At 37.0% G+C, this 23784-nt stretch overlaps 7 protein-coding genes and 2 non-coding genes across 9 annotated transcripts in view; 2 read left to right on the top strand and 7 right to left on the bottom strand.

Annotated features, from left to right (window-relative positions):
- Positions 1 to 23784, bottom strand: part of LOC105230290 (uncharacterized) — a 237065-nt gene that overhangs the window by 60928 nt on the left and 152353 nt on the right. The gene's annotated exons all lie outside the window — the stretch shown is intronic.
- Positions 1153 to 1225, bottom strand: Trnaa-agc (transfer RNA alanine (anticodon AGC)). The gene has a single exon. It is a non-coding gene; the product is annotated as a tRNA-Ala (tRNA).
- LOC105230327 (trithorax group protein osa) lies at positions 5739 to 6443 on the bottom strand. The gene has a single exon (XM_011211027.3). The coding sequence runs from the start codon at positions 6441 to 6443 to the stop codon at positions 5739 to 5741; it is 705 nt and encodes a 234-aa protein (XP_011209329.2).
- On the bottom strand, positions 6776 to 9065 carry LOC105230286 (claw keratin). The gene is made up of 2 exons (XM_011210977.4): positions 8808 to 9065; positions 6776 to 7394 (listed from the first exon to the last, which is right to left on the bottom strand). Exons 1-2 carry the CDS (start codon positions 8817 to 8819, stop codon positions 6885 to 6887), a joined length of 522 nt encoding a protein of 173 aa, XP_011209279.1. The 5' UTR covers positions 8820 to 9065; the 3' UTR covers positions 6776 to 6884.
- Positions 9798 to 10604, top strand: LOC105230329 (protein FAM98B). The gene is made up of 2 exons (XM_011211028.3): positions 9798 to 9809; positions 9936 to 10604. The coding sequence occupies exons 1-2, from the start codon at positions 9798 to 9800 to the stop codon at positions 10482 to 10484; spliced, it is 561 nt and encodes a 186-aa protein (XP_011209330.2). The 3' UTR covers positions 10485 to 10604.
- On the bottom strand, positions 10885 to 10957 carry Trnaa-agc (transfer RNA alanine (anticodon AGC)). Its single transcript has one exon. It is a non-coding gene; the product is annotated as a tRNA-Ala (tRNA).
- On the bottom strand, positions 11799 to 13199 carry LOC125776549 (uncharacterized). The gene is made up of 2 exons (XM_049449226.1): positions 12605 to 13199; positions 11799 to 12549 (listed from the first exon to the last, which is right to left on the bottom strand). The coding sequence occupies exons 1-2, from the start codon at positions 12620 to 12622 to the stop codon at positions 11920 to 11922; spliced, it is 648 nt and encodes a 215-aa protein (XP_049305183.1). The 5' UTR covers positions 12623 to 13199; the 3' UTR covers positions 11799 to 11919.
- On the top strand, positions 18002 to 18763 carry LOC105230287 (uncharacterized). The gene is made up of 2 exons (XM_011210979.2): positions 18002 to 18190; positions 18280 to 18763. The coding sequence occupies exons 1-2, from the start codon at positions 18179 to 18181 to the stop codon at positions 18661 to 18663; spliced, it is 396 nt and encodes a 131-aa protein (XP_011209281.2). The 5' UTR covers positions 18002 to 18178; the 3' UTR covers positions 18664 to 18763.
- LOC105230330 (uncharacterized) lies at positions 21118 to 23226 on the bottom strand. The gene is made up of 2 exons (XM_049449223.1): positions 21350 to 23226; positions 21118 to 21288 (listed from the first exon to the last, which is right to left on the bottom strand). Exons 1-2 carry the CDS (start codon positions 22499 to 22501, stop codon positions 21163 to 21165), a joined length of 1278 nt encoding a protein of 425 aa, XP_049305180.1. The 5' UTR covers positions 22502 to 23226; the 3' UTR covers positions 21118 to 21162.

Here is a 23784-nt window from a genome sequence, read left to right as displayed (position 1 = left end):
TGGTTTTTTTGTTGTTGCCAAGACTCCTGATGAAGGATGTGGCCCTACTACAAACTAGAACGCACCTACCTCATTATTATCATCATGACATTTTTCGTACGTTTCTGAAATTACAATATATAAAAACGTGCGAAAATTTATTGGCACGTAGATGCCGGGCCACTTAGCCTCCGCACGCAAGAGAGCAGCCCCCACTTATGCGACACAACATGCCACTTGGTAAACGAGGGTTTAAAAACGCCACTTCCTCACCCACTCGCCCTTAAGCGGAGAGTAGTGGAACGCAGCAGACACGTTGTCTTGCTTGTTTTTGTTTTTATTTTATTTTTTTCCCGCCAACGACTCACGTGATTTTTGTCACCTTTGTTTTCACCATGGCAGGGTACACATAATTCATGCAAAAAGTGCGCGCTACTCAGAGGTGTGAAAATCCTCACCAATAACACAACTCAGAGAGGAGTTTTTTGGCTGCCGTTCGCCGCTTGCCCCTGCCAAGTCGTTGGCGTAAAATGTTGCTTATTCATTCTCCTTGACTTCTTGACACCACTCTCGGGTTTTAAGCGCGATAATTCGTGTCAGTTGCGGAGTGTAATGTGCCAAATAAAATTAAGAGGCTACGCAGGCGGCGAAAACTCAACGTGTGCTCGTATACAAAGTAAAGGAGAGAGCGGAAGTGGGTGTAAAAAATCCTGTGAATTTTCTAAGTACGCTTGTGTGTGTACTGCAAGTGTTATATACATAAATAAAGCGAAAATTTCGTGGAAAAAAGTTTAAAAGCTGGAATTTTAATAATGAAATATTGCCGCTACGTGCGCATTATTGTTGGTGCTCTAAGTGTTAAGTTTAAATAAATTACCAGTGTTAGCGCGGAAGGAGTACTCATAAGTGGTTTAGCTTTAACATCTAATAAATCTAATGTAACCACAATCTGTACAAACTACTGAGGGATCTTCTTAGCCAACTCTCAACTCTCCTTTAAAATTGACATGAAATATATATCTCTTAAGTTCTTTGTTGTATTTATTAATGTAATGAAATTAATAGTGGAATGGCATTTGAATTATCTAAATTGGTTCAAAAAATCTGAAACAAAAGAAAATTATATTTAAAATAAAAAAAAAGTAAAAAATAATAAAGTTGAAAAATGAGATTTGGAGATGCGGGGCATCGATCCCCGTACCTCTCACATGCTAAGCGAGCGCTCTACCATCTGAGCTACATCCCCATATAACGGTACATCGTCTAAATGCATTTTTGTTGGTCTTACGCAGCTGATTACCAATTAAACATTTAAAAATTTATAAATAAGTTAAAAAAAATAAATTAATGATATTTTAAATAAAACTAGACACCCACATTACCCGCTTTCCTACCTAGCAACTTCGCCAAAATATGCGTATCGCACACAAATCAGCTGCTAAACAAGTTTGTAGTCAATCATTCAGCACACGTACACCATCAATAAAAACAACAACAACACAACGTATGTTGTAAATCGTACAAAAGCAATCTATGAATGGTGGCATAAATAAATAAATTTAAGCGAATAGCGGTAATTTTATTGAAAACTAGGCGTGAACTTCGATATTTGCAATATCACCATTTCGTTATCTTTATCTGCCACTTAAAAGTAAATAAAACGCTTGAGGTGTGCAAATGTTTGCGAATACATACATATGTACATGCAGGTACAAATGTAAATAAGTGAATTGGAATTGACGGTGAGTTGTGCCATTCAAGCAGGGCTTGTTGATGAATGATATGTTCAAGGTAGCACATGAAAGAAGTCAGTTAAAGGTAAAGTACTTGCAGTTGTAGATAAACTCTTAATGTGCGTCCTCGACTCATTGAGTATTGCACAATTTGTTGTCACACTTTAAGACATCTATTTAATTGGAATATACTATATATACATATGTATTTATGTAAGTATATAGTATGTATGTATGTACATATACTCGGCGGTTAGAAAAGGTTGTCATTTTGAAATAAGTAGTAGGCATTCATATTGATTCACTCAACGACGACGCACTTTGGACAACCAACTAAAAATATTTATTTTAGTTTTATTGGCCTATAATTCCATTTTAATCTTTAAATTCGAATGTTTAAGTATTTTAGTATAGTATACCCTTTTATGACACATTTAAGGGTCAGAACTGCCGGACATATCCTGAAAGGTTCTTCGTACATTCGGAGTACTAACTTTTATTTCTCCCGTTTGAACATACGCTTCATACATTTTTTTGCCCTTAGGCACACGACTTCTGGTCACTGGTCTTCTTCTTCTTTCTATTATATTTCTGAAGTTTCGTTTAAGAGACCGGGTTTTTTTCTAAATTCTTAAAAAAATCTCTGCTTAAGTCGAGACCGCCCAAACGAGGGACAGTCAAGAAGGAAGTGTTGAATTATTTTCACCCTATCTTCTTTCATACAGCTTCGGTAGGCAGCGTCCGGTTGAATTCCCAGCCTTACTGCGTGGACGCCAATAGAGCAATGGCCCGCTAAAAGCCCTACTACTAGTGAGAGGCTAACCTTACTGAGGGCAAAGAGATTACTTGATCTTTTGCCATCGATCTTGGGCCAAAGGGCGTTTGCGGCAGCGCATGTAACGATTATGTCCCAGCGCTGATCAAGCTTCCGCGAAGCCCGGCTATTTAATAGTAGATTACAAGAGGATAAGGAATCACCCATTCTACCGATAACGGCTCTTGGGTTCCTAAAAGGTGATTGCTTGGGTCATATTTTTTTGGAACCAAACGAAACAGCCGATGAAAGTCGATATTAATTTATATTGACTCACAACGTCTGCCGCATATGTTTGAAATTTACTGATTTCAACAAAACGGAGCACCATGTCATTTTATGAATCAAAACATTCTGTATTCCAGCTGTTTGCAAGTGCCCTAAATCGGCTTAGTTGTCGGTTCAAAACACGAATTCGGAAAATGTTTTAAAGAATTTCATATCGTATCATCTGTTAGTGCATAGATGCACAGGTTTTATAATTTTTTAATCCATTTTATACTTAGATTAATTTTTATATGTATATACAGTGAAATTCTTCATAATGAACAGTCCTCATAACTTTCATAACTGGTCAAATGTCACGAACACATTATTAATATTTTCATTCAAAACCAATTCCTATAACCGGGTATGAATACCTTCCAATGACCGAACACGGAGGCTATTTTCGCAGTATTTCATTCAAATTATCTCTGTTAAACGGACAAGATTTCATAAAATGTGTCACAAAAAATTGTGTAGAATTTTTAATTTCCGCTTTTTTAAATTCTTATAAATTTTTAGTGGTTTGAGACATTTTCTTTGAGAACAATACGTAAAATGATCACAACAAACAAATTGTCTTGCGCTGATGCTGTCTGGTTCGCGGTGGATTAACGCAAGCCAATGAGATCATTGTCATTAATTCATTCCTGGCTGACATTCTCTAGCATTTATTAAAATAAAAATATAATTTATGAGTTACAACTTCTGACTTCAAGAATACATTTTAGACTCAGGTTTTGCGGCGTTCTCATATGTGTACAGCTCCCATAGCCGGAAATATCGCTGGACTGTGGGTGTCTGGTGACTTTCCACTCTTCCTTCTAATTGAAATAGAACCAATTAAATTTTCCATATTTTCATATTGTTTATTTAACTGTCCATTCTTATTTATCATTTTCTCGCAAACACACTATGCTTATTTTTCTTGCCCACAAGTCTATTATTGTTATCATCATATTTGCAAGAACGCCAAAAAAATAATAACTCTCCAGGCGCAATATTAGTCAATGGACAAGACCATCACCCACCCACAGGCGAACGATATTATTCAACGCTTTTATACATACATACATATGTTTATAGTTATATGTGTTTGTATGTGCAGCCATGGTCAGTTGTATGTCCTGCCATTATCCTTCAGGGCATTTTAGCCATCTTTGCTTTATTTGTTAATGTTACTGTTAGATTTCGAGTCTATTTGTTATTTCTATTGCTACAGCTGTTATTTATGTAAGTATGTACGTGTTGTTGTTTTTGTTATTTATTGTATGCATAGTTGTTGTAGTCTTCATCATTTTGTGTCTCCTTTTGCATCACCCCTCCTTACTAGCCAACACTTATGTACATACGTATTTCATTTTCGGTTATGATGAAATCAAAACATGCAACCTCATGCAACAATTGCTCACACTTGCCTCATTTCTACACATGTATGTACACACATACATACGTGTTCAGTACACCCATACTCGTAAGTATGCTGTTTGAGTTCTTACTTCCACTTCATGTTGCAAGTTTGCTGCTGCAGATTGCAGGCGCAGATAAAGGCGAAGACGAGCCCAGATATGCCATTACCGTTATGATAGTTTAGAGTGATTCGTTAAAAAAAAGAGCTGACCAAATGATTGAGCTATTCATGCAGCAGTGGTTTGGTATTGAGCACAGCCTCTCACTGATAACGTTGATGTATCATCACAGCAGGAAAACTCGCCAACGCTCTGCCGACCATGTTAGCTGAAAAGTTTTGCACTTTGCTGGTGCTTTTTTCCAATTAAAAATGAATTGTTTTCTTACGTCTTGTCTGTGCGGAAATGTTTATTTAGGACTATGCTAGCTGACGCTCTGGGAACTCGGGCGTTGTGAGATTGGTGGCAGGAAAAGGTTATTTCGGCCAGCTGTGAATTTACTCATCTGTAAGTGTGGTCATCCAACTCCTGCTGCTGCTGATAGCCCACATATGGCTGAGTTGAGCGGTGGCCGTTGACCATTGATGAGTCCAAAGGTGTAGTACTTTGTTTCAATTCGAAATTGAGTGGCAAGTATTTCTACTTTAAGATAAAACTCGTGAAGAAGTTTGAAGTATTCTTACTGCTATTGTTGACAGAAGTTAATGGATGATATGTATGATGTATGCATACGGACATATGTACATGTGAAATGAAAATATTTGACTTTATGACCAAATTTGTTTACAGGTGTGGTATACTGAAGCAATATGATGGCTGTGGGCTGCTGATGAATTATAAAAATATTTTAATATTGAAAGCAATTATTTGAAAGAATAATTTTCTAGAAGAGCTGAAGAAGAAATTATTCTTCAAAAGATTTTGGTTTGGCTACTTAAATATATTCCGAACTGTGCACCATTGAATCAGGCACTAACTGCGATTAATTATGTCATTGTTTGAGGATTCTCTCTCTTTAATTCATTTTTCTCTCCGTTTTCAAACACCATCACATATTAAGGAACAAACTTATTTCACATACCCCTCTCCTCTAGTCAAAGAATATGCACAATAATACCTTCGGCATCTAAGGACACATCAATTGGATAAAAATCAGTTATTATACTCCTCTTGTCCTGTCCCTTCCTGTCCTCCTGCATACGAGCTGATTTTCTCGATCCATGAGTTAAGTTCCTTTCAACATTGATAGATTTTAGTACAGCCTTATATAATAGATTCGTACACCATAGTTTTCAAAACCTACTGGGAGTAGGTAACGGCAACGGCTTCAAATGGTGCGACACTGAAAAATGAATAACACTTAGGTCGCTCTCCATATCAAAGTATAAACACCATAAATATTTCGAAATAATGTCTTTTTTAAGTATAATTTTTTCTTACTCTCCAGTTTTTCTGTTTAATAAAACCAATACCCTATTAATTATAGATTTTTACCGAAACACATGGATAAAAATGAACAACAGTAATCATTAGATCCAACTATCCAATATTGCAGGCATATAGGCGTGGGTTACATGGCGCTGAACCGCCCGAGGTAGCCACAGAGATTGCTGTATCAGGCCTATGATAAGCAACGCCGCCATTATTAGGCAAATAATTTGGTGTTATTGGACCATAAGATGGAGGAGGTTGGGTACCATAAATCACAGGTGGATAATCGCCATAATTATTTGGAACATATGCAGAATGATGTGGCTGACCACCCGTTGGTATTGTTGATGGAACATGCGACTGTTGAGGCACAAACTGCGGATATGCAGGATATGGCTTCGGTTGTGGATAGGCGCTAATTTGAGAGCCTGCCGCAGTATGTAGGATGACTAAATTACTTTGTTGATTTTGTTGCTGTTGCTGCTGTGGTTGAACCGGTGTCGAAGGGTACGGTGATACTAGTGGCGGAACTTGAGCATTTGTATAGTATATATTATGTACTTCATAAGGAACTGGACGATAGCTCCACGCGGGATTGCAGCCACCATAAGCAGGACAGTTTTGACTACCAAGAAAAGGATAAACAGGTCCCGCATATATTGGCGCACTCGGATCTGGTTGGCCTGACCAGCGTTGCCGAATTTTTTGGAAAAAGCCACCGAATAGGAAAAAAGATTTACCCTTTGATGGGGGCTCAGTTGTTCCGTCAGATTCTGTTGTTGTTTCCTCTGCTGCTTTGATAATAGATGACATGCAGCAAAGCCAAATAAATAGCACAATCAACTGAGAACAAAAACTTATAAATTTGAGGTTTAAAAAAAAAATGTTCACATATTTTTACCAATAAAGAAATGTCTTTGTTATGAACAGCAGACATCTTTAAGTCTTCAGGTGATACTCAACACTGAATTTTCGCGTAGCTGTTTTAACAGCTGAATCTTCTTTACATAGCTGTGTCACTTACAACCACGTAATAGGCTTAAATGAGCCCTGAAGTTACACATTACAACACAACCGACCGACTATGGATCATTTAATACAATCTCTGATGCTACAGAGCAACCAGAAAAATAGCAAGGGGAAAAGAAATAAGCACAACTATCTTTAAATCTTTAAATAAATGTATTTAACAATTAAATATACAAAATAATTATTATAAGTAAAACACTATAACGAAATTTTAGTTAGTAAAAATTAACGACGCTTCCATGCGCCAAAGCCACCGAAACCATGTTTGCCGAAGCCACCAAAACCGGGTCCTCCGAAACCACCAAGACCTCCCAAGCCACCGCCATAGCCGCCACCGAAGCTGGATGCCGATGCAGATGCGGATGCGCTGGCAAAGCTGCCACCACCACCATAACCACCGCCATAACCACCGTAGCCACCCTCCCAACCACTGCTGGGCCAAACGGGCTGGGCTACTGGCACTGGGACTGGCACTACTTTCGTAATAGGTACAGGAACAGGTTGGGGTATCGAAACTGGTACAGGAACGGGTTGGGGTATTGAAACTGGCACAGCCACTGGAACAGGCGCCACTTGATAGTTATTCACAACGCTACTGGTGGCATAAGCACCACTATAACCACCGCCGAAGCCACCACCGAAACCGCCGCCAAAGCCTTTAAACTTCTTGAAATGTGCTCTTGTGGGTGTAGCGAATAAGCCAAGGAACAACAATGCGGCAAAGCTGGAAATTCTCTGTAAAAGAGCGATAGGATAAATGTAAAGTAGACAATTATGTAGTTTTATTTTCAATAGAATTAGAATATTCAAAAATAATTTTTATGCCATCTGATCTATACCTTTATAACAGGGGCACATTCGCTACTCTAATAAGCAAACAAACAATTGTATCTATTTGGCATTGATAAGTATCTAAATCGCCCTTGACTATATTGTTTGTGATCAGTTTGGAATTCTAACATCCTATGGCGCAATAGGCGTGAAATTTCCTTACATGATAGACCCCTAACTTTATCACTGATTTGATAAACTCAGAGTGTAATACATCATAAATGGTGAACCTTTTCGAGTTTCTTTGCTTTTTAAATAAAAACGCAGAAACTTCAAACTTAATGGGGAATTTTTATTATCATTCGAAAGCACATTCTTTGGCATTTATTTCTTTCAAATATTGACCGCGGCTTCGTCTCAGATGGTCCATTCATTGAGTCCAATTTTCAATGACTCGTTCGAGCATATCGACTGGTAACTGGCAAATCACACGAGTGATTTGTTGAAATCAATGTCGCCGAGATCACGTTCTTCGATTTCAGGCATGAAATAGTCGGTTATCATGGCGAGATAATGGTCGCCAATGACGGTTACGTTCTCACCGGTATCACTTTTGCAGAAATATGAACCGAGGATTCTACCGGCTCACAAACTATACCAGACGGTTGTTTTTTTATGAGGTTACTATTCGTATTGACACGACTCACTCGTAATCTGGCTTTTGATGAACCGTAGCTAAATTTGTTTTGTTGAAATCATAGGTAAATCTCATTAAAATGTTAAAAACTGTTGAAGTTTCTCATCCCACATGAATTGCTGGTCACTATAAGTTATAATATCACTAGGCCTATTTTAACAAACTGAATTCAATAGATAGATCCAGGAACTGGCTTTGGGATTTCCATGAAATTCGGTGAACTCACACACATTTTTTTTAGCAGTGAACATTTTTTTTTTAGCTTTTAGTTAGAGGACTAGAAATTAAGACCTTTCATCTAGGAAGATTTCTAGTTCGGAATTGATGTAGATATACAGTAAACCAAAAACACAAAAGAAGTTGAACAGTAACGAGTTATATCTTCGAAATTAAATATAATATATTTTGTTGTTTTTTCTACTGTAGAACACTTTTGCTATTGCTTTTTCTAGGAAACCAAATTGAATGAGCATTTTAAATAAAAATTATCGAAACCGAAAATTTGCACTATATGTATAAAAATTTCTTGTAAATGCAATTAAAAATTATTCCAACACGCGAAGACTTGATAATTAAAATCCACCACAATTTTTCATTGAGATTAAGTATCAGTCAGTTTTTAGAGCGAAGGTTCAACACACAATGAAAACATAACATTTACACATTAAAGGTCAACTTACGAAATTTCTCATGATTAATTGAGTCACACACAAAACTACTTCACGAACCACCAAAATTATAACTAAACAGCATACAAAATGTGTATGGACTTTTATAAACGATGAAGCTGATGCTGCGAGCGCATAACGGAGGGAAATTCCGAAATAAGTTAAAGCTAAAAAAATTCCTGTTTTCTGAACAAAAACCAACTATCATGATTTCGGTTAATATTGAACGGGCTTGAATAGGTCTCGTACAGAAGTGGAGATCAACGAATAAATATATATTTTCAAGATATTTACAAGTATTCAATTAAAGAGAAGATCGATAAAGATGCTTTAAAAGAAATATGAAAACTTACATACATATTTTATAAACATATTAAATTATGTACGGTACTTGTATGTATGTACATAAGTCTGCATATCATACATAATTTTACAAGCTAAATTCGTTTGCAAGCGAACTCACGTGTTGATCACTGATATTATAGCAAACGATGGACCCGCTACGATCTGCCGAAGCGCTCATTTGCATACAATTTGGTCTTTATTGATTTGCTTTTAGGTATTGTTTATATTTTTAATATTATTTTTATTCAAAAGAACACACGAGTTTATTGCTCTGAGAGTTGACTGGTGTCATTAATTTTTGACCAAAAGCGAAATGCCCGAAAAAGCCAAATTAAAAGTTCAAATCGCGAGTTTAAGGTCAGTACTGCAGTTAGAATTAGAATGATATATTTATATTTATGCAAATTGAATAGTTTGCGAAAATTCGCAAAACAAGCGACTTGTACAACAAATTATACTTCCCGTCTTGTCAAGATTAGTTGGAAGTAGTTTTAGTGGCGTGGGCGTTACATGATAGTAAAAGCAACTAAGATTTTAGTATATAAACTTAGCTGTTGCAATAGAATATGCATAAACAGTTATCTAACAGTGAAGTGTTCATACAAAGCTTGATTACGAAGTATAAATTACCAAAACACAAAAACAAATAACGTGAAGATGAGATCCTTTGTAAGTAGCTAAATCATTATTCGTATAAACGGTGCTCAACAAAATTTCTATAACCCAGACTTAGCCAAGAGAATTGTAAAAAAAACTCCACTACAACAATTTTCTCATTTTGTATTTGATTTCAAGATCCTCATAACGCTACTTTTGGCGCTCACCTCCGCGTTTACGCGTGCACAATTGAGTTTTCCTGGAACTCAACAGGCATTTGGTGGCAACAACCGTTACCCTAGAAATCCTGCACAACAATCAGCATACGGCATAACTAATCCTAATAGTATTGACAGTCCTGGCAGCCGTTATCCAACTCAATCCGGCCTAGGTAATGCTGGTTATGGCGCTGGAAGTAGCAGTTTACCTGGTCAAGCGGGTATTGGTGCATCGCCACCAAGCGCAGCTAATGGCAATCCTAATAACCGTATATTGGGTCTACTCGGCGGTGGCGGCGGCGGCGGCGGCGGCGGTCTCTTTAGCAATCTTATTGGCGCTTTAACCGGCCGAAATCGTCCAGGAGGTGCTGGTGGTTTTGGGGGTGGTGCTGGTGCTGGCGGTTTTGGCGGTGGCGCCTATCCATATCCAGTGCCGGTTCCATATCCCGGATATTCACCTTACGGTCCACCATCGCCTTATGGTGGTGCTTACGGCTATCCTGGCTTTGGTGGTGGTTATTATGGTTAAACGTTAATGTGAAGCAACAACTTCATTTTATTTGTGTATTCGTTATATGAACTAAAAGTATTAATGTTTGTTATTTATTAGAATTTAATATTTTATTACTGTTATTTAATGAAAATAAATTGTTTTTGGCAACTTAACTGAAATATTTGCTATTTTACTGTGTCGGTCTTTGTTAAAAAGATATCTATCTAGTTACCAGTTAAAGGGGAATACGAGTTTGTTATTCCTTCTCTATTTGATTTTGCCAGTCAATTTGATTTATACCAGTTATTTTTTGATAAAATCTTTCCTGGTATTAGTCTTGTTTTGAACGTACTTAAAAATAACATTTGACTAATTTTATAATTATATACTTATTGTTTTCTCTACATATAATGTAAAAAATAAAAATAATCAATTCTGGAGATGCGGGGCATCGATCCCCGTACCTCTCACATGCTAAGCGAGCGCTCTACCATCTGAGCTACATCCCCATGTACAAGTTGTTTGTCCAATGTCCTATTTCAATTAAGACAGTACAATCAAACATTGCATACAGTTTGAAAACTTAGGTAGTGTTGAAGCAAACATGTTGAGTACCATTGAAATAAGCGTAAATATACAAATATACATTTTAACCAACAATTCTTTTTGAATTGGTGGAAAGTAAATTTTAATTGAAATATAGGAAAATAATAAAATATATACACATGTATATTTTTTATAAAAATATATTTGCAATAAAACTAATTATAACATTTTTTATTCAACAAAATTTGATTTTAAAGTATTAGTGAGGAAGTGTGATTGTTTGTACACCAATTTGAGAAAAGAATTTAGCATATTTATCAAAGAAAATCGAAGGCAGGTCCGCCGAGTCTATGATTTCCTCTCTCCGCTATTTGGTTGCCTCTAATATGCATGTAGAATTGAATATTCTAGTGCAATTTTAAGTACAAACTAATTAATTTTGTAAAGATGCTTTGGACCGGCAACGAATTGTGGCCGGTTTTCTTTAACCTGTGACCATTTATTGCTTGCGAATTATTTTTACGATAGAAAACTGTTTGTATAATTTCAACAACATAAAGGCGTTTGAAAATCAAACATTTTCAAAATTGGGTGTAACTACTTTTGTGTCAGCTAGTGTACGTCAATATCGGCGATATTTGAGCGGCACATACATACGTCACCCACTAAAACCAGTTTTATATACCTTCTTTCGCACGATGATTCACATCCAACGCTACAGATTACTGACCTTGCACATGACTTTGTGTTTATACATACATTTTTTTAATAAAATTACATATTTTTTATTTCTTTTCGTACAAGTTGTTTACTTAAAAAATCTTCGTGTTGCTGTTAAGTGTTAAATATATGTACATAAATTATATTTTACAATAAAAAATAAATACAACTTGATATTCCCAAAATGTATGCACGGGCTTGTACATCACTTATATGGCTGTAAAATACCCAGCGAGTTGTACGGATAGTAGCCGTTGTAGTGACCGTTAGCCGGATAGGCAGACATGCCATTCATGCTGCCGCCTAAAGCCGTGCCTATACTCGTATGCAGCCCATCCATGATCGGCAGATGAGTGCTGTAAGTTACGGGAACGAAGTTGGCATTGCTGGACATGCCGCCTCCATATGTTCTTGTCATGCCAAAATTGTTATAACCTTGCAAGGCATTAAAGGGTGCATAGTTAGCGTAAACATAGTGTCCATTATATCCACCAAGAGTTGGTGTTTGGTGGTTGGGCATTGTACTATGGAGATTGAACGGCTGATAACCGTTGTTGTTGGTAGGTGGAAAACTAACATAGTTGTTGTGGTAAGGATATGCGATACTATTGTCTGCCTTGCCCATAGGCCCACTATTGGGATTGAACGCCTGATAACCGTTGTTGTTGTTGGGCGGAAAACTGAAATAGTTGTTGTGGTAAGGATATGCAATACTATTGTCTGCCTTGTCCATACTATAGGGTGGCTGCGTGAAATCACCTACATAAACACGATTATCTGCTTCCATGCGTTCTGCATTTTGTCCGTAGATATAGGGCAGTGTTGTGAGCAAAAGCTAAAATAGTGAAAATTATTGAATTATTATTTATTTCGTGTTTTGGAAAACTCACCACAATTATTTGCAGCATTTTTATGGTTAAGCTTAAATTTTTTATTTCGAATGTTTTAATTATATTTATATTTTAATTATTAGGGAAAATATTTTTTGTATTAAAAATTGTGCGGTTATAGTTTATTTTTAGTTTTTGGATTAAATTGAGTTTTTATAAGTTTTATACCTTGTATAAACTTTATATATTATTTATATACACATATAATATTTTTAATACATTCATGGAGATTTTATTAGTAATGTCTTATAAATTTCAACTTGATTTACAAACTTTACAAAAAAAATTTTGTTAACCCTCCATTTTTAGCTAAAATAATTGGAGGTAAACGATACCATATCTCTGTGAAAGCATACGATTTTATAAAACTTCAGCAATTCGATCAGTCAATATTTTTTAATATTAATTGTCTTATTTTATTTACAAAAGCTTTTAATAAAATTTCATATATTATATATAAAAGCTATAACTTTCTTGTTTAATTTATACTTTTTTGGTATTTATTTTGTTTTGTTGGCGAACACTATCGTTACATTTTAATAAAAAACACTTGATCAAATATAATTTAATCTTCATGTCAGCAATTAAATGCATAATACTTTTTCTTGCAGACAAATCCATACTTTTATAACGATAATGAAAAATTTGTAACCACATTTCCATTTGAGTGACTTTGGGGCTTTTATGGAGCATAAATAACTGCATTTCTTTTAATTTGTATAAAATCTCCCTTGTTAGTAAATTGTCTTAATAATAGGAAAATATATGTACTGTGTGTGTATATTGATTATTTATAATTACTGTTACCTATTTCCCCCCAAAAATTCAGTATTTCACTTGCCTGACATTTTTACATAATTTTTTAATTTCATATAACAGTGAAGACATTTACAGTCTTTCTCATGCAATATTTTCTTTACCTCGAGGCTGTTTTTATTTTGTTACACATCATTAGTTATTAGTTTAACATATTATATTAAGTCATACTAAATTTAGATGACACATGAATAAGCAATAAATGAAAAAAATCAAATAATAGATAAACTATAGACAAAAAGTAGTCAGACTTTTCAATTTAAATTTCGTTGAAATATTTTTTTCAAGGATTGTGTGACTGTCAGTAACATCTGTGCCAAATGGCACATCATTAATGTTTGCTATACGCTTGTCATTATGAAGTACCAATCGACGATTTTTACGATGAGTGAAATTATTCAACAAAGAAGTTCCATTAAATTTTGTGTGCGGAATAAAATTTCTGGTGCTGAAACGTTCAAAATGTTTGAAATGGCTTTCGGTGATAATTGTTTGTTGCGAGCAACAGTTTTTGATTGGTACAAATTTTACAAAGAGGGTCCAGAACGCGTTGGCGATGAATCACATCCAGGATAGGCTTCAACATCGACTGATGATCAACACGTCAATAAAATAAGGAAATTGGTGCTTGAGAATTGACGACTAACAGTCAGAGATCAGTGAAAACCAGTTTGAAAGATCATTTGGGCCTAAGAAAAGTGAAAACACGATTGGTTCCAAAATCACTTAACTTTTTCGAAAAACAGTGTCGATGACATGAAACGTATTATTACTGGTGATGAGTCTTGGACCTATGCTTACGGAAACAGATGATCAATCGGGCGAATATCGTGGCAAAGGTGAGCCGCAGCCGAAATCAGGTCAAAAATCAAGGTTATGTTGACAGTTTTCTTCGATTATCGAGGTGTGGCTAAACTGTAAATAAGGGAGACAGTGTTATGCGTCATTTGCGCGAAGCTATTCGTAAAAAGAGGCCGGTATTATGGGCCGACAACTCTTGGTTTTAATTTAGCTTCATGTGACTTTTGGCTATTCAGCAACTTCAAATACTGCTTCGGGGAAACCGTTTTAAATCAATCGAACGCATTAAACGTGAATCACTACGCCAATTGAAGGCTATTCCGGAACTTGACTTACCTATATCGAGGGTTGGAAAAAAAGTTGTCACAAGTCAAGGCGGATTACTTTTGGGGGGACGACATAGATTTTGAAGAATAAATTAAGAACTTTAAAATTATAGACAAAGTCTTACTATTTTTTGCTCATACTCCATTTGAACTGATAACTTAGTAACAATAAGTGAAAATATATGTATTAATATCTGTCTCATTGTTCTAACTGATTCCATTTATGTATGTGTCTATTCTCACATTCTAATATTTCCACCATTTTTTGTGTGTTTATTGTTTTTAATTTCTGCAATATAATTTTCATGTTTCCTCTTTATTTTCAGTTGTTCGCAAATTTACGCTGAAAAGGCGTTGAACTTTTATTTACATCTAATTAAGGTAAGGTCGTTCAATTTATTAACAATAAAAAAATTAAGTAATATAAAATAGTTGTCGAATTTACTACTACACAATTAAATTTACTAAAAATATTTCAACCATACATATAATCGACTGTTTACCTAAAGACGAGGAGCGTTATTTGCTCCAGAATTACATGTGACGACATGTGGATATCTCGTTTAACTAAAACGTAGGACAGTAGGGCTGAAGAGTTCGTAAGCTGATACTTAGATGGTAATACTAATATTTAATCTATAAGGTTTTTGGTTAGTACATACCTTTAAAAGATACATGTACAAATTTGACTGCTGTTGAACTATTAGTTTATGACAATGTATTTAGCATTTTGGGTGAAGTTTACAAAAACCAGATTTTTATTTAGCATTTTGGGTAAAGTTTACAAAAACCAGATTTTTGGTGGATAAAATACTGTTCAAACCAAGGGATAGATTGATTAACATTATTTGAACTCTGCACTAGGGAAATCAACCGTTGAAAAGTGGTTTGCTAAGTTTGAACGAGGCGAAATGAGCACCTAGGACAATGAAGGCAGTGGACGACCTGAAGAGACTGTTACCGACGAAATCAACAAAAAGCCCCCAAAAAAATTGCGAATGTCCGTAAAGTTGTTCGAGAAAGCTGAGACTGTGAGTACATCAAAAAAAACGTGTTGGATATATTGTGAATAAATATCAGAGTCCAGTTGACAGTCAACCAAGCGGACTGCACGTGATGTACCGACTCCAAAGCGTAGAAATAACGGCTGGCAAGGTTATGGTATCAGTAATTTGAAAGTTCATGTTCCATAAGTTCCATAATTGAGACCATTCACGATAAATGTCGGACTCGATTTTTCTCAACTGTACTCACAAGCAAAACATCTGCTTCACTGTAGGAGTTATCGGAATTGCTTCCGATTGTAAAGTGTTGCACTCTAATAGTAATAACTAATGTCGATAGTGAACTCGCCTGGCACAAAATTTGCACAGCGCGTTGTTAGGTTTATGTCAACCCAATCTTTTAATATTCTCAGAGCCTCAGTTAAATCGATTAAATATACATATACCATCCATAATTCTTTTGCGCATTTGCGACCGCTTTTAGGGGGTTTCTCATATGACTTTTACCTTACTAACGCCTGGTAACACTCATCAAATTCAAAACTAGTCGTATTGTGTATTAAACTAGTATTAGATAATTCGAAGCAGTGTTAGAGTTATGCTCTCTGTTTTATCTGTTTTAATGTCACATAACGTATGCATACAGTTAATTAAATTTGAATTTTTGGAAAATCCAAGCATTAATTTTCTCATCTAAACGTCTCTAATTATAATGGAAAATGTTAACGGGAATTTTCAAATTATTCGACATACAATTTTTGGAATTTCCCTGAATTTAAATACATAACGACCTTCTGGTAAATATTGGCATTTTTAAATTCATTCGTCAAACATTTATTATCACATGAGAAAACACTTTATTATATGCTTCCGTCTATGTACAATGTACATTGTACATATATGTATGCGTGCATCAATTTATGTAGGAAACATTAAATTAACAACTAAGAATGGATAAGTTTCGCAGAATACAGTATGTACATATGTATAGAGTTGGTTACTACAGTGTTCCCACGTTTATTTGACTCTTGCTTTGATTTTAGAAACTATCTCATATTTGAGATATTGGTGGTTTGGTGCTTGGGTTTAGGCGAGCAATGCGGATAGTGAAAACCAATAAAATTCAATACAAATTTATTACATTTTGCAAAAACAAATGCTTAAATTGATAAATAAATGTGAATTAAGTTGAGATTAAACGTAAATATGACTCCGGTGTTGCTGGTGAAAGAAGCTGACGTAGTCTGTCTGCGGCCATACTGCTGCTAGAGAGTGGGTATTTGGACATGATGTGATGGCTGCGTAGCAAAGTTTTCATTTCAGTCATTCTCAATGAGTCGTGTCCAGGATCAAAAATGCCGAAATTGGGCTTTTCCATCATTATCGCCATGATCAGCACGGAATATAATTTGTATATATACTATGTATTTCATGCTTTGCTGGCAACTGCTTTTAATCTGTTAAAGTGTTTTACTAAGGATTCTCTGAATCAGCACCAAATTCGTGTCAAGCTGATTTTTATCGGTCAAACTCATGGTCATGGCGGTAATAGTGACGGTGGTGTATGCGATATCCAGGCAACAATGACGGCTATCCAGCCGGTTAGTCGGACAGTAAAAGTGGGCACGACAATAATCGTTATAGTTTTGGAAATTATTTACTTGATTACGGTACGAAAGTGCTTAGTGCTGTAAAATTTGATAAATAATTAATGTGTGTGTGCATAAATATGATGTTTTCATCTGGGGAGACAAAAAATAAACACAGTTACATACGAGTATATGCTACGCTGCGCTTAGGTTTAAAAAACGTTGGCATAAATCACCACGCCAATTAACAATTTGCCGATTGGCGAATAATGCTGAAAGTGAAAATCGCGCGAAGAGGAAGAGTCGAAGAGTAGCAGTCGTCATAGATTGAAGGTGGCCGTCTCACAGAAGCTTAGAAGGCGAAAAGACAGGCAAAAGGTTAATACACTTAGCACAACAAACAATTTGTGTCGATAAATAAATTTGAATTTAGTTGAGATTAAACGCTAATAGGACTTAGTTTGCAGCAATGTTAGTGCTAGAGTGAGTGATGCTAATTTTGTTTGGGTTTCTATGACATGCTACAAAGCACACAATTTTTAATATTTCCCATACGCTTGACTGCGCAACAAAGCGTTGCGTGCGCTGCGCTTCATTCTCGCAAAGTCGCGATGAGAATCCAAAATTCCAAAATTCCGAAATTTGGTTTTTCTGATTATCACCACCACGGTGAACACATTCATCTGCATTAGTACTATGTTTTTAGTTATTTGTTTTTGTTAATGCTGTGCTGGCGACTGATGTTATTGTGCTCTTGATCTTGACGCTGGACGCTTCCGTCAATGACAAAATACCCGGCCACATACAGGTATGTATGTTTGTGAGGTTAGCTTTTGTATTTTTCGTCATCAACTTGTTTTGCGGTTCTGTAATTTCGCCGTCTAAAGTCGATAGTAGTACGCATGCGTGCGCGCATCCATGTTGCTAAAGTATAAAAAGCAATGTGCGCACTTCAAGTGCAACTTAGTACGCAACTGACTGAACTGAGCAACTCATTACTAGAAGTTAGCAAGTAACATTAAGGAATTCAAATAGAAAATGGCTAGTTACGTAAGTGTGAAAGTATTTTGTTTTTTATTAAAGGACTCTTTGAAAACTAACTATAAAACCATCAATTCTCTTGTTTCATTAATGTTTAGCTGCTGAAACTCGCAATCGCCTGCACACTTATCGCCGTGTTGTATGCTGCGCCTGCGCCGAAACCAGCTGGCGCTCAAGCGCGCACTTTCGGCGGCTTGGGTCTGGGTGCCGCATTTGGTTTGGGTGGTTTTGGTGGTTACGGTGGTTATGGTGGATACGGTGGCTACCCCGGCTACTACGGCGGCTATCCAGGCGGTTATGGCGGCTATTATGGTCGACCAGGTTTCGGCGGCGGCTATTATCCCGGCTATGGTGGCGGTTATGGCGGCATTGGCAATTATGGTGGCTCCTACAGCCAATCGCAGTCACAGAGTCAGTCGCATAGTCAAAGTGGTTACTACAATGGTGGTTATGGTGGTTTCGGAAATGGTTTCTTTGGTTAACACACTCAAGTTCTTAGTGCTAATTAATAAGTTTAGTGATAGGTAATTTTAAATGCGAATTTTTGTACAAAAAGTAAATAAACCATATGTGTATGCATAATTATGATGTATTCGTCTGAAAGATGAGACGAGTTAAAATCCGAGTGACTGTGGAGGAACGAGAGGGATGGACGGTCCATCTGTCCGTTCGCGCAACCTATAACTTTGATAAAAATTTAGATATCTTGATGAAACACGTGTTTCCAAACGCAAAAAAAGGACGAGTTCATAAATGGGCGTAATCGCAAAACTGCCACGCCCACAAATTGACATCAAACGTGAACATTTAGTATAAAGTGCTAAACAGGACTGTTGTTAATGTACATACTTGTCTCTTAAACCATTCGTGCTATAATAACCAAATTCACTCAGAACAAGTTTTAAAGCCCATATCTTGGGACCTATCGCCCAAATTTGGTACATAATATTATCTTGACAATCGTATATACCAATTCACGTTCACTTTCGGTAAACAAATCAGGAAAATATCAATGTAACCGAATTAAACTTTACACGACTAGTGCTTTTGAGGTGTACAGATCGAAACAAAACTATTTAAGCCCCAAAATAACGAATAAGTGGAAAAACAGTTCCATGCATTTCATCTTTGCAAGTTGCGGGAGTAAAAAAACGTTCGGTTAAACCCAAACTTAGCTCTTTCTTACTTGTTTCATATGGATTCATTCATTTACGTTCTCTGCTAAAGCTTTAATGTGGTATTTAAATTCAACTAATTTCAACATAGTGGTAAATATTGATATCTACAAGTAAAAGCTATATTTCAATAAATAAAAAAGCTTGCAAAAGCTTTCCAAATCAAGCAGGTGGTGATGCATACAAACTTAATTGTCAACAAGAAAAAACGTTAACTTAGTCTGCACCGAAGCTAATATAACCTTCACAGATGCATTTCTATTAGTAGCAATATGTTCAGTTTGTATGGAAGCTATACGCTATAGTAATCCGATCTGAACATTTTTATTGGAGATTATATTATTACATTAAGCAGTAATCCATGTCAAATTTCGTGAAGATACCACGTCAAATGCGAAAGTTTTCCATACAAGCCTTTGATTCCGATCCTTCGGTTTGTATGACAGCTATATGCGATATAGTGAGTCGATCTGAATAATTTCTTTCTATGTATATTGCATTATTTCTATAAACAATAACTCATACCAAATTTCGTCAAGAGACAGAGAGACGACTTGGCTAAATCGACTCAGCTCAACATACTGATCATTTATATATGTACATATATACTTTATAGGGTCTCCGATGCTCCCTTCTGGGTGTTACAAACTTCGTGACAAACTTAATATAGCCTCTTCAGGGTATAGAAACAGAAAGTTGCAAAATTGTGAAATATTTAAATGCAAATGAAATTTTATTGAACTCTGATATTATTATCATATCGAAAATCCTCTCAACAAATTTTAGTTTTTTTTTTATTTTACTAGGTTTAAATATATTTTTATATAAAGAGTCCCCACTTTTTAAAGAAAAAAACACAGAAACTTCAAATTTAATGAGGAATGTTTATTATCATTCGAAAGAACGTTCTCTGAAATTAATTTTTTGAAGATTATTTCTTTCAAATCCAAGCCCTGGATCAAAGCAGGATTGTCCGCATAGACTTTAGACTTAACATATCCCTAAGGGAAAAAGTCTAACAGTATGATATCATACGATCTTGGTGGCCAATCGACCGGCCAAAAACGTCAAATTATTTGCTTACTTAAGTGTTCTCTCCATTAATCCATTGATTTTGTTTTGTTGAAGCCAAATGTCGACGAGATCAATCACTTCCATAATTTTTGAAGAAATATGGACCAATGATTCAACCGGCCCACAAACCACACCAAACTCTTGTTTTTTCTGTAAAAAATGACAGCTCTTGAATCTCTTCAGGTTCCTATTCGTCCGAAATGCGGTAGTTTTGCGTGTTCACATACCCATTGAGCCAGAAATGGGCCTCATCGCTAAACAAAACTTGGCTCGAATAGAGCTTCAGTTTTTGAACAAGCTGTATTTTGTACGTTTTCAATATAAGATCTCGACGCAAAATGCGACAAGTCGTTCCATATACCAAAAATATTATGACAGTTTGACAGGACTCACGCGTGATCTGTCAAAAAACGACTATTGAAAAAAGTACATCCACTTGGATCGCCCTTTATGACAACTAACCAAAACTTTGAAGACTGCTTTCATACTGTCCAAGTTAGCTAATCATATAAGTTCCATCCTTCCCTCTCAGAAAAAAAAACACACAAGGATCGAGAGCAACCACAAATGATAAACTAGTTTCGTTTATTTATACAAAAAAAATTTCTTTGAGGAACATAGTAAACACCAAACATCTAAGATTAAAAATAAATATAAAACTAAAAATTATACAGTATATTTGTATATATATATGTAACTTCATTTGCGTATTTGGGAGCATTTGGAGGTTTCTTACTTTCCATAACTTAGCGACCTATAACCAGGGTAAACCGGCTGAACATTGCCAGTTAGTTGTTGTATAATACCGTTTACAGTGGTGGCTACACCGCCTACCAATTGGGCAGGTGTTACGGGAGCCTACAATGAAAAATTATAGGTCACATTTCTGTGTAGAGAAAATTAATATTAACGAACTTACCGCACCCGCCGAATCATAGTAAACCCTGTTAGGTCTTCTCACCGGCGGTGGTCTGGCTGCGACAGGTGTGTAGGCAGGGTCAATATCCGGATCATTAGCCAAATCGTTAGCCTCACTCGCGGTGGCATCGGCTTGTGGTCTGAGCAGGGAAGGACGCGCTGTCGCCGCTAAAGCATTCTGCAATATGCCAGGAGCAAAAAGCTGTAACAAATTATTCAATCTATTGGGTGGCGCATAAGCGGCAGCAATCGGATCGGAGAGCAGACCACCGCCGCCAAAACCACCAGCACCGGCAAAAGCGCTGGCCAAACCACCAACGCCGCCCAAGCCGCCACCAAGTCCACCGCAACCACCACTGTCACCATATATAGGCGGAGGATAACCACCGCCATTATAAATATTATAGACATTCAAATCCCAAAGTAAACGTCCTTGCTCCGCTGGTGGCGGTGTCACTTCATCGCCCTGTGCGTCACGACCAAACGGAAAGCAGCGACGTAGCTTCTTACGCTTCAAATGCGACAAGGTTTTTGTGTTCGCCTCATCGGCTTCTTGATTTCGAATGCCAGCAAATTTTGCATTCTCCTCATCAGCTTTGCTGATGCGCGGTTTACTGTTACCGTTGGCGCTTGCATCTTGCTGCTTATTTGTTGTTGCGCTGGAAGCGCTATTCGTAGCGCGCTTACTATCGGATGCGTAAGCGTCGTATCTGTTGTATTTACTGTTATACGGATCATTGCTGTTGCTAGCGTAAAGGCTGGTGCTTGTGCTGCCGTTGCTGTCGTTGTTGCTAGCGCTTATGGCGGCCGCGGAGATGGGCAAACGTGAGGCGGAATAGTAGCGTTGTGTTTTGCTGCTTGTGCCGCTGTCGCCACGGCTGCTGGTGCTGCTGCTGATGCTATTGTAAATGCCTTTATAGCTGTCGGCTAGCGCGCGCAGGCGTCGTTGTCGCAACGCGTCATAATACTCGCGATTATAGTCTCGATAAGGAGAATAGCCGGCGCGCCGATAAGGACTCGCGCGATATGGTGATGTTGAGCCCGTTGAATAAGAGTTTGAGGAGTAATAGCTTTGGGGCGCGCAGGCGCATAGCACCACCAACGCGAGTAATACGAGCGCAAGCGCGATTATTAACCGTTGTAACAAGAACATTTTTAGCAACACACACTTTGCACTGACATTTTTCAAGAGTCCCTTTTGACTTTCGAGTTCTTTCTGTACTTCGTTTTTAAATTTCACTTTAAATTCGCTAGTCCCTTTGCACACTTAGTATCCTTGCTGCCTAGTTTGAAATAGTTTTTTTTATCACTTCGGTCGTTTTTTGTTTTATTTTATGTGTTTGTATCAACACACGAAGTGTTCGCGTCTCGTTTGCAATTTGCACTAAGCGCCCACCCGCTGCAACACTCTAACTTATCTAAAAATTTTCGACTGCGCATACGCGTAGGATTTCCCAAACAAACCCACACAGTCACCATGTAATTTTTCTAACAAAGCAGCGAACCCTGAGCTAAACCAACTAGCTGTTCTGGCCATAATCGGTGGTGAGGAGTTATTGCAAAATGCCCTTTTTTGCAGACGCGAACATCAACGAGCCAACAACAACAGCTTAGTTTGCAAATTTTAATCGCCAAATTTTGACTTTGTTTGTGTTTTTGTAATATGCTAATTTCAGCCCATTTGCTTGCTGAAGTGAGTAGCAGCGCGCACCCACGCACCGACGCCAGCCACACAGCGCTTTGGCGGTTGTTCATCTGCGCATGCGCAACAGCCACAACCTGCCTCACTTTGCAGGTGCGCAATGCGTTGCCGCAGGAAACCTTTGTGGAAGCCGCTTTAACGTGCTATTGTTTGTTGTAACAACTTTTTGGCAACACTATTTCCCGCCTGTGCATTGACCTGCATCCGATTTTTTTTTTTTTGTTTTTGTTACTAATTTTCCATTTCGTCTATTTTATCGTACTTTGCATTTGTTTTTGTTTACTTCTTCAACACTGTCACTCTTTTTTTTGGACAGCCATTCACTCCAGCAATCGTAAAAACCAGCTGTGTAAATTTGGCGATATTTTCGCTTTACTGAAATCAGGTCAAGATCGCTCGTATAAAATTTAAAAATAATAAAGCAGAACTGTGATGATGACGGCTACTAACACTGTGTGCCCTACGATCACTCATATTTCATATATTTTATGATGTGAATCAGCCTCAACCGTTCAACTGTAGTTTTTCAATGCTTTTTAAATGCCGTCGAATATGTAGATCGTCCCAAAAAATGTCGTCACTTCCGAAACCCACTACTAAAGCCATGAAAAACTATTGTGAAAACGACAAATGAAGATGTGAATATGCAGTATTAATCATGGATCGGTTTAAGACAATCTCGGATCCAGAAAAATTAAACGAAGTCGTTTTATCTAAAGTTGGGAACCACTTTC

The sequence above is a fragment of the Bactrocera dorsalis genome, chromosome 2, assembly GCF_023373825.1.
Source record: "Bactrocera dorsalis isolate Fly_Bdor chromosome 2, ASM2337382v1, whole genome shotgun sequence".
Lineage (NCBI taxonomy): Eukaryota > Metazoa > Arthropoda > Insecta > Diptera > Tephritidae > Bactrocera > Bactrocera dorsalis.
This window is presented reverse-complemented; position numbering and strand designations above follow the sequence as displayed.

Excerpts from the sequence above, each read along its gene's own strand:
- LOC105230327 (XM_011211027.3), bottom strand. The coding sequence starts at position 6,443 with ATGTCATCTATTATCAAAGCAGCAGAGGAAACAACAACAGAATCTGAC.
- LOC105230330 (XM_049449223.1), bottom strand. The coding sequence starts at position 22,501 with ATGTTCTTGTTACAACGGTTAATAATCGCGCTTGCGCTCGTATTACTC. Across the intron at positions 21,289-21,349 it reads ACTATGATTCGGCGGGTGCG|GCTCCCGTAACACCTGCCCA; the intron begins GTAAGTTCGTTA and ends TTTTCATTGTAG.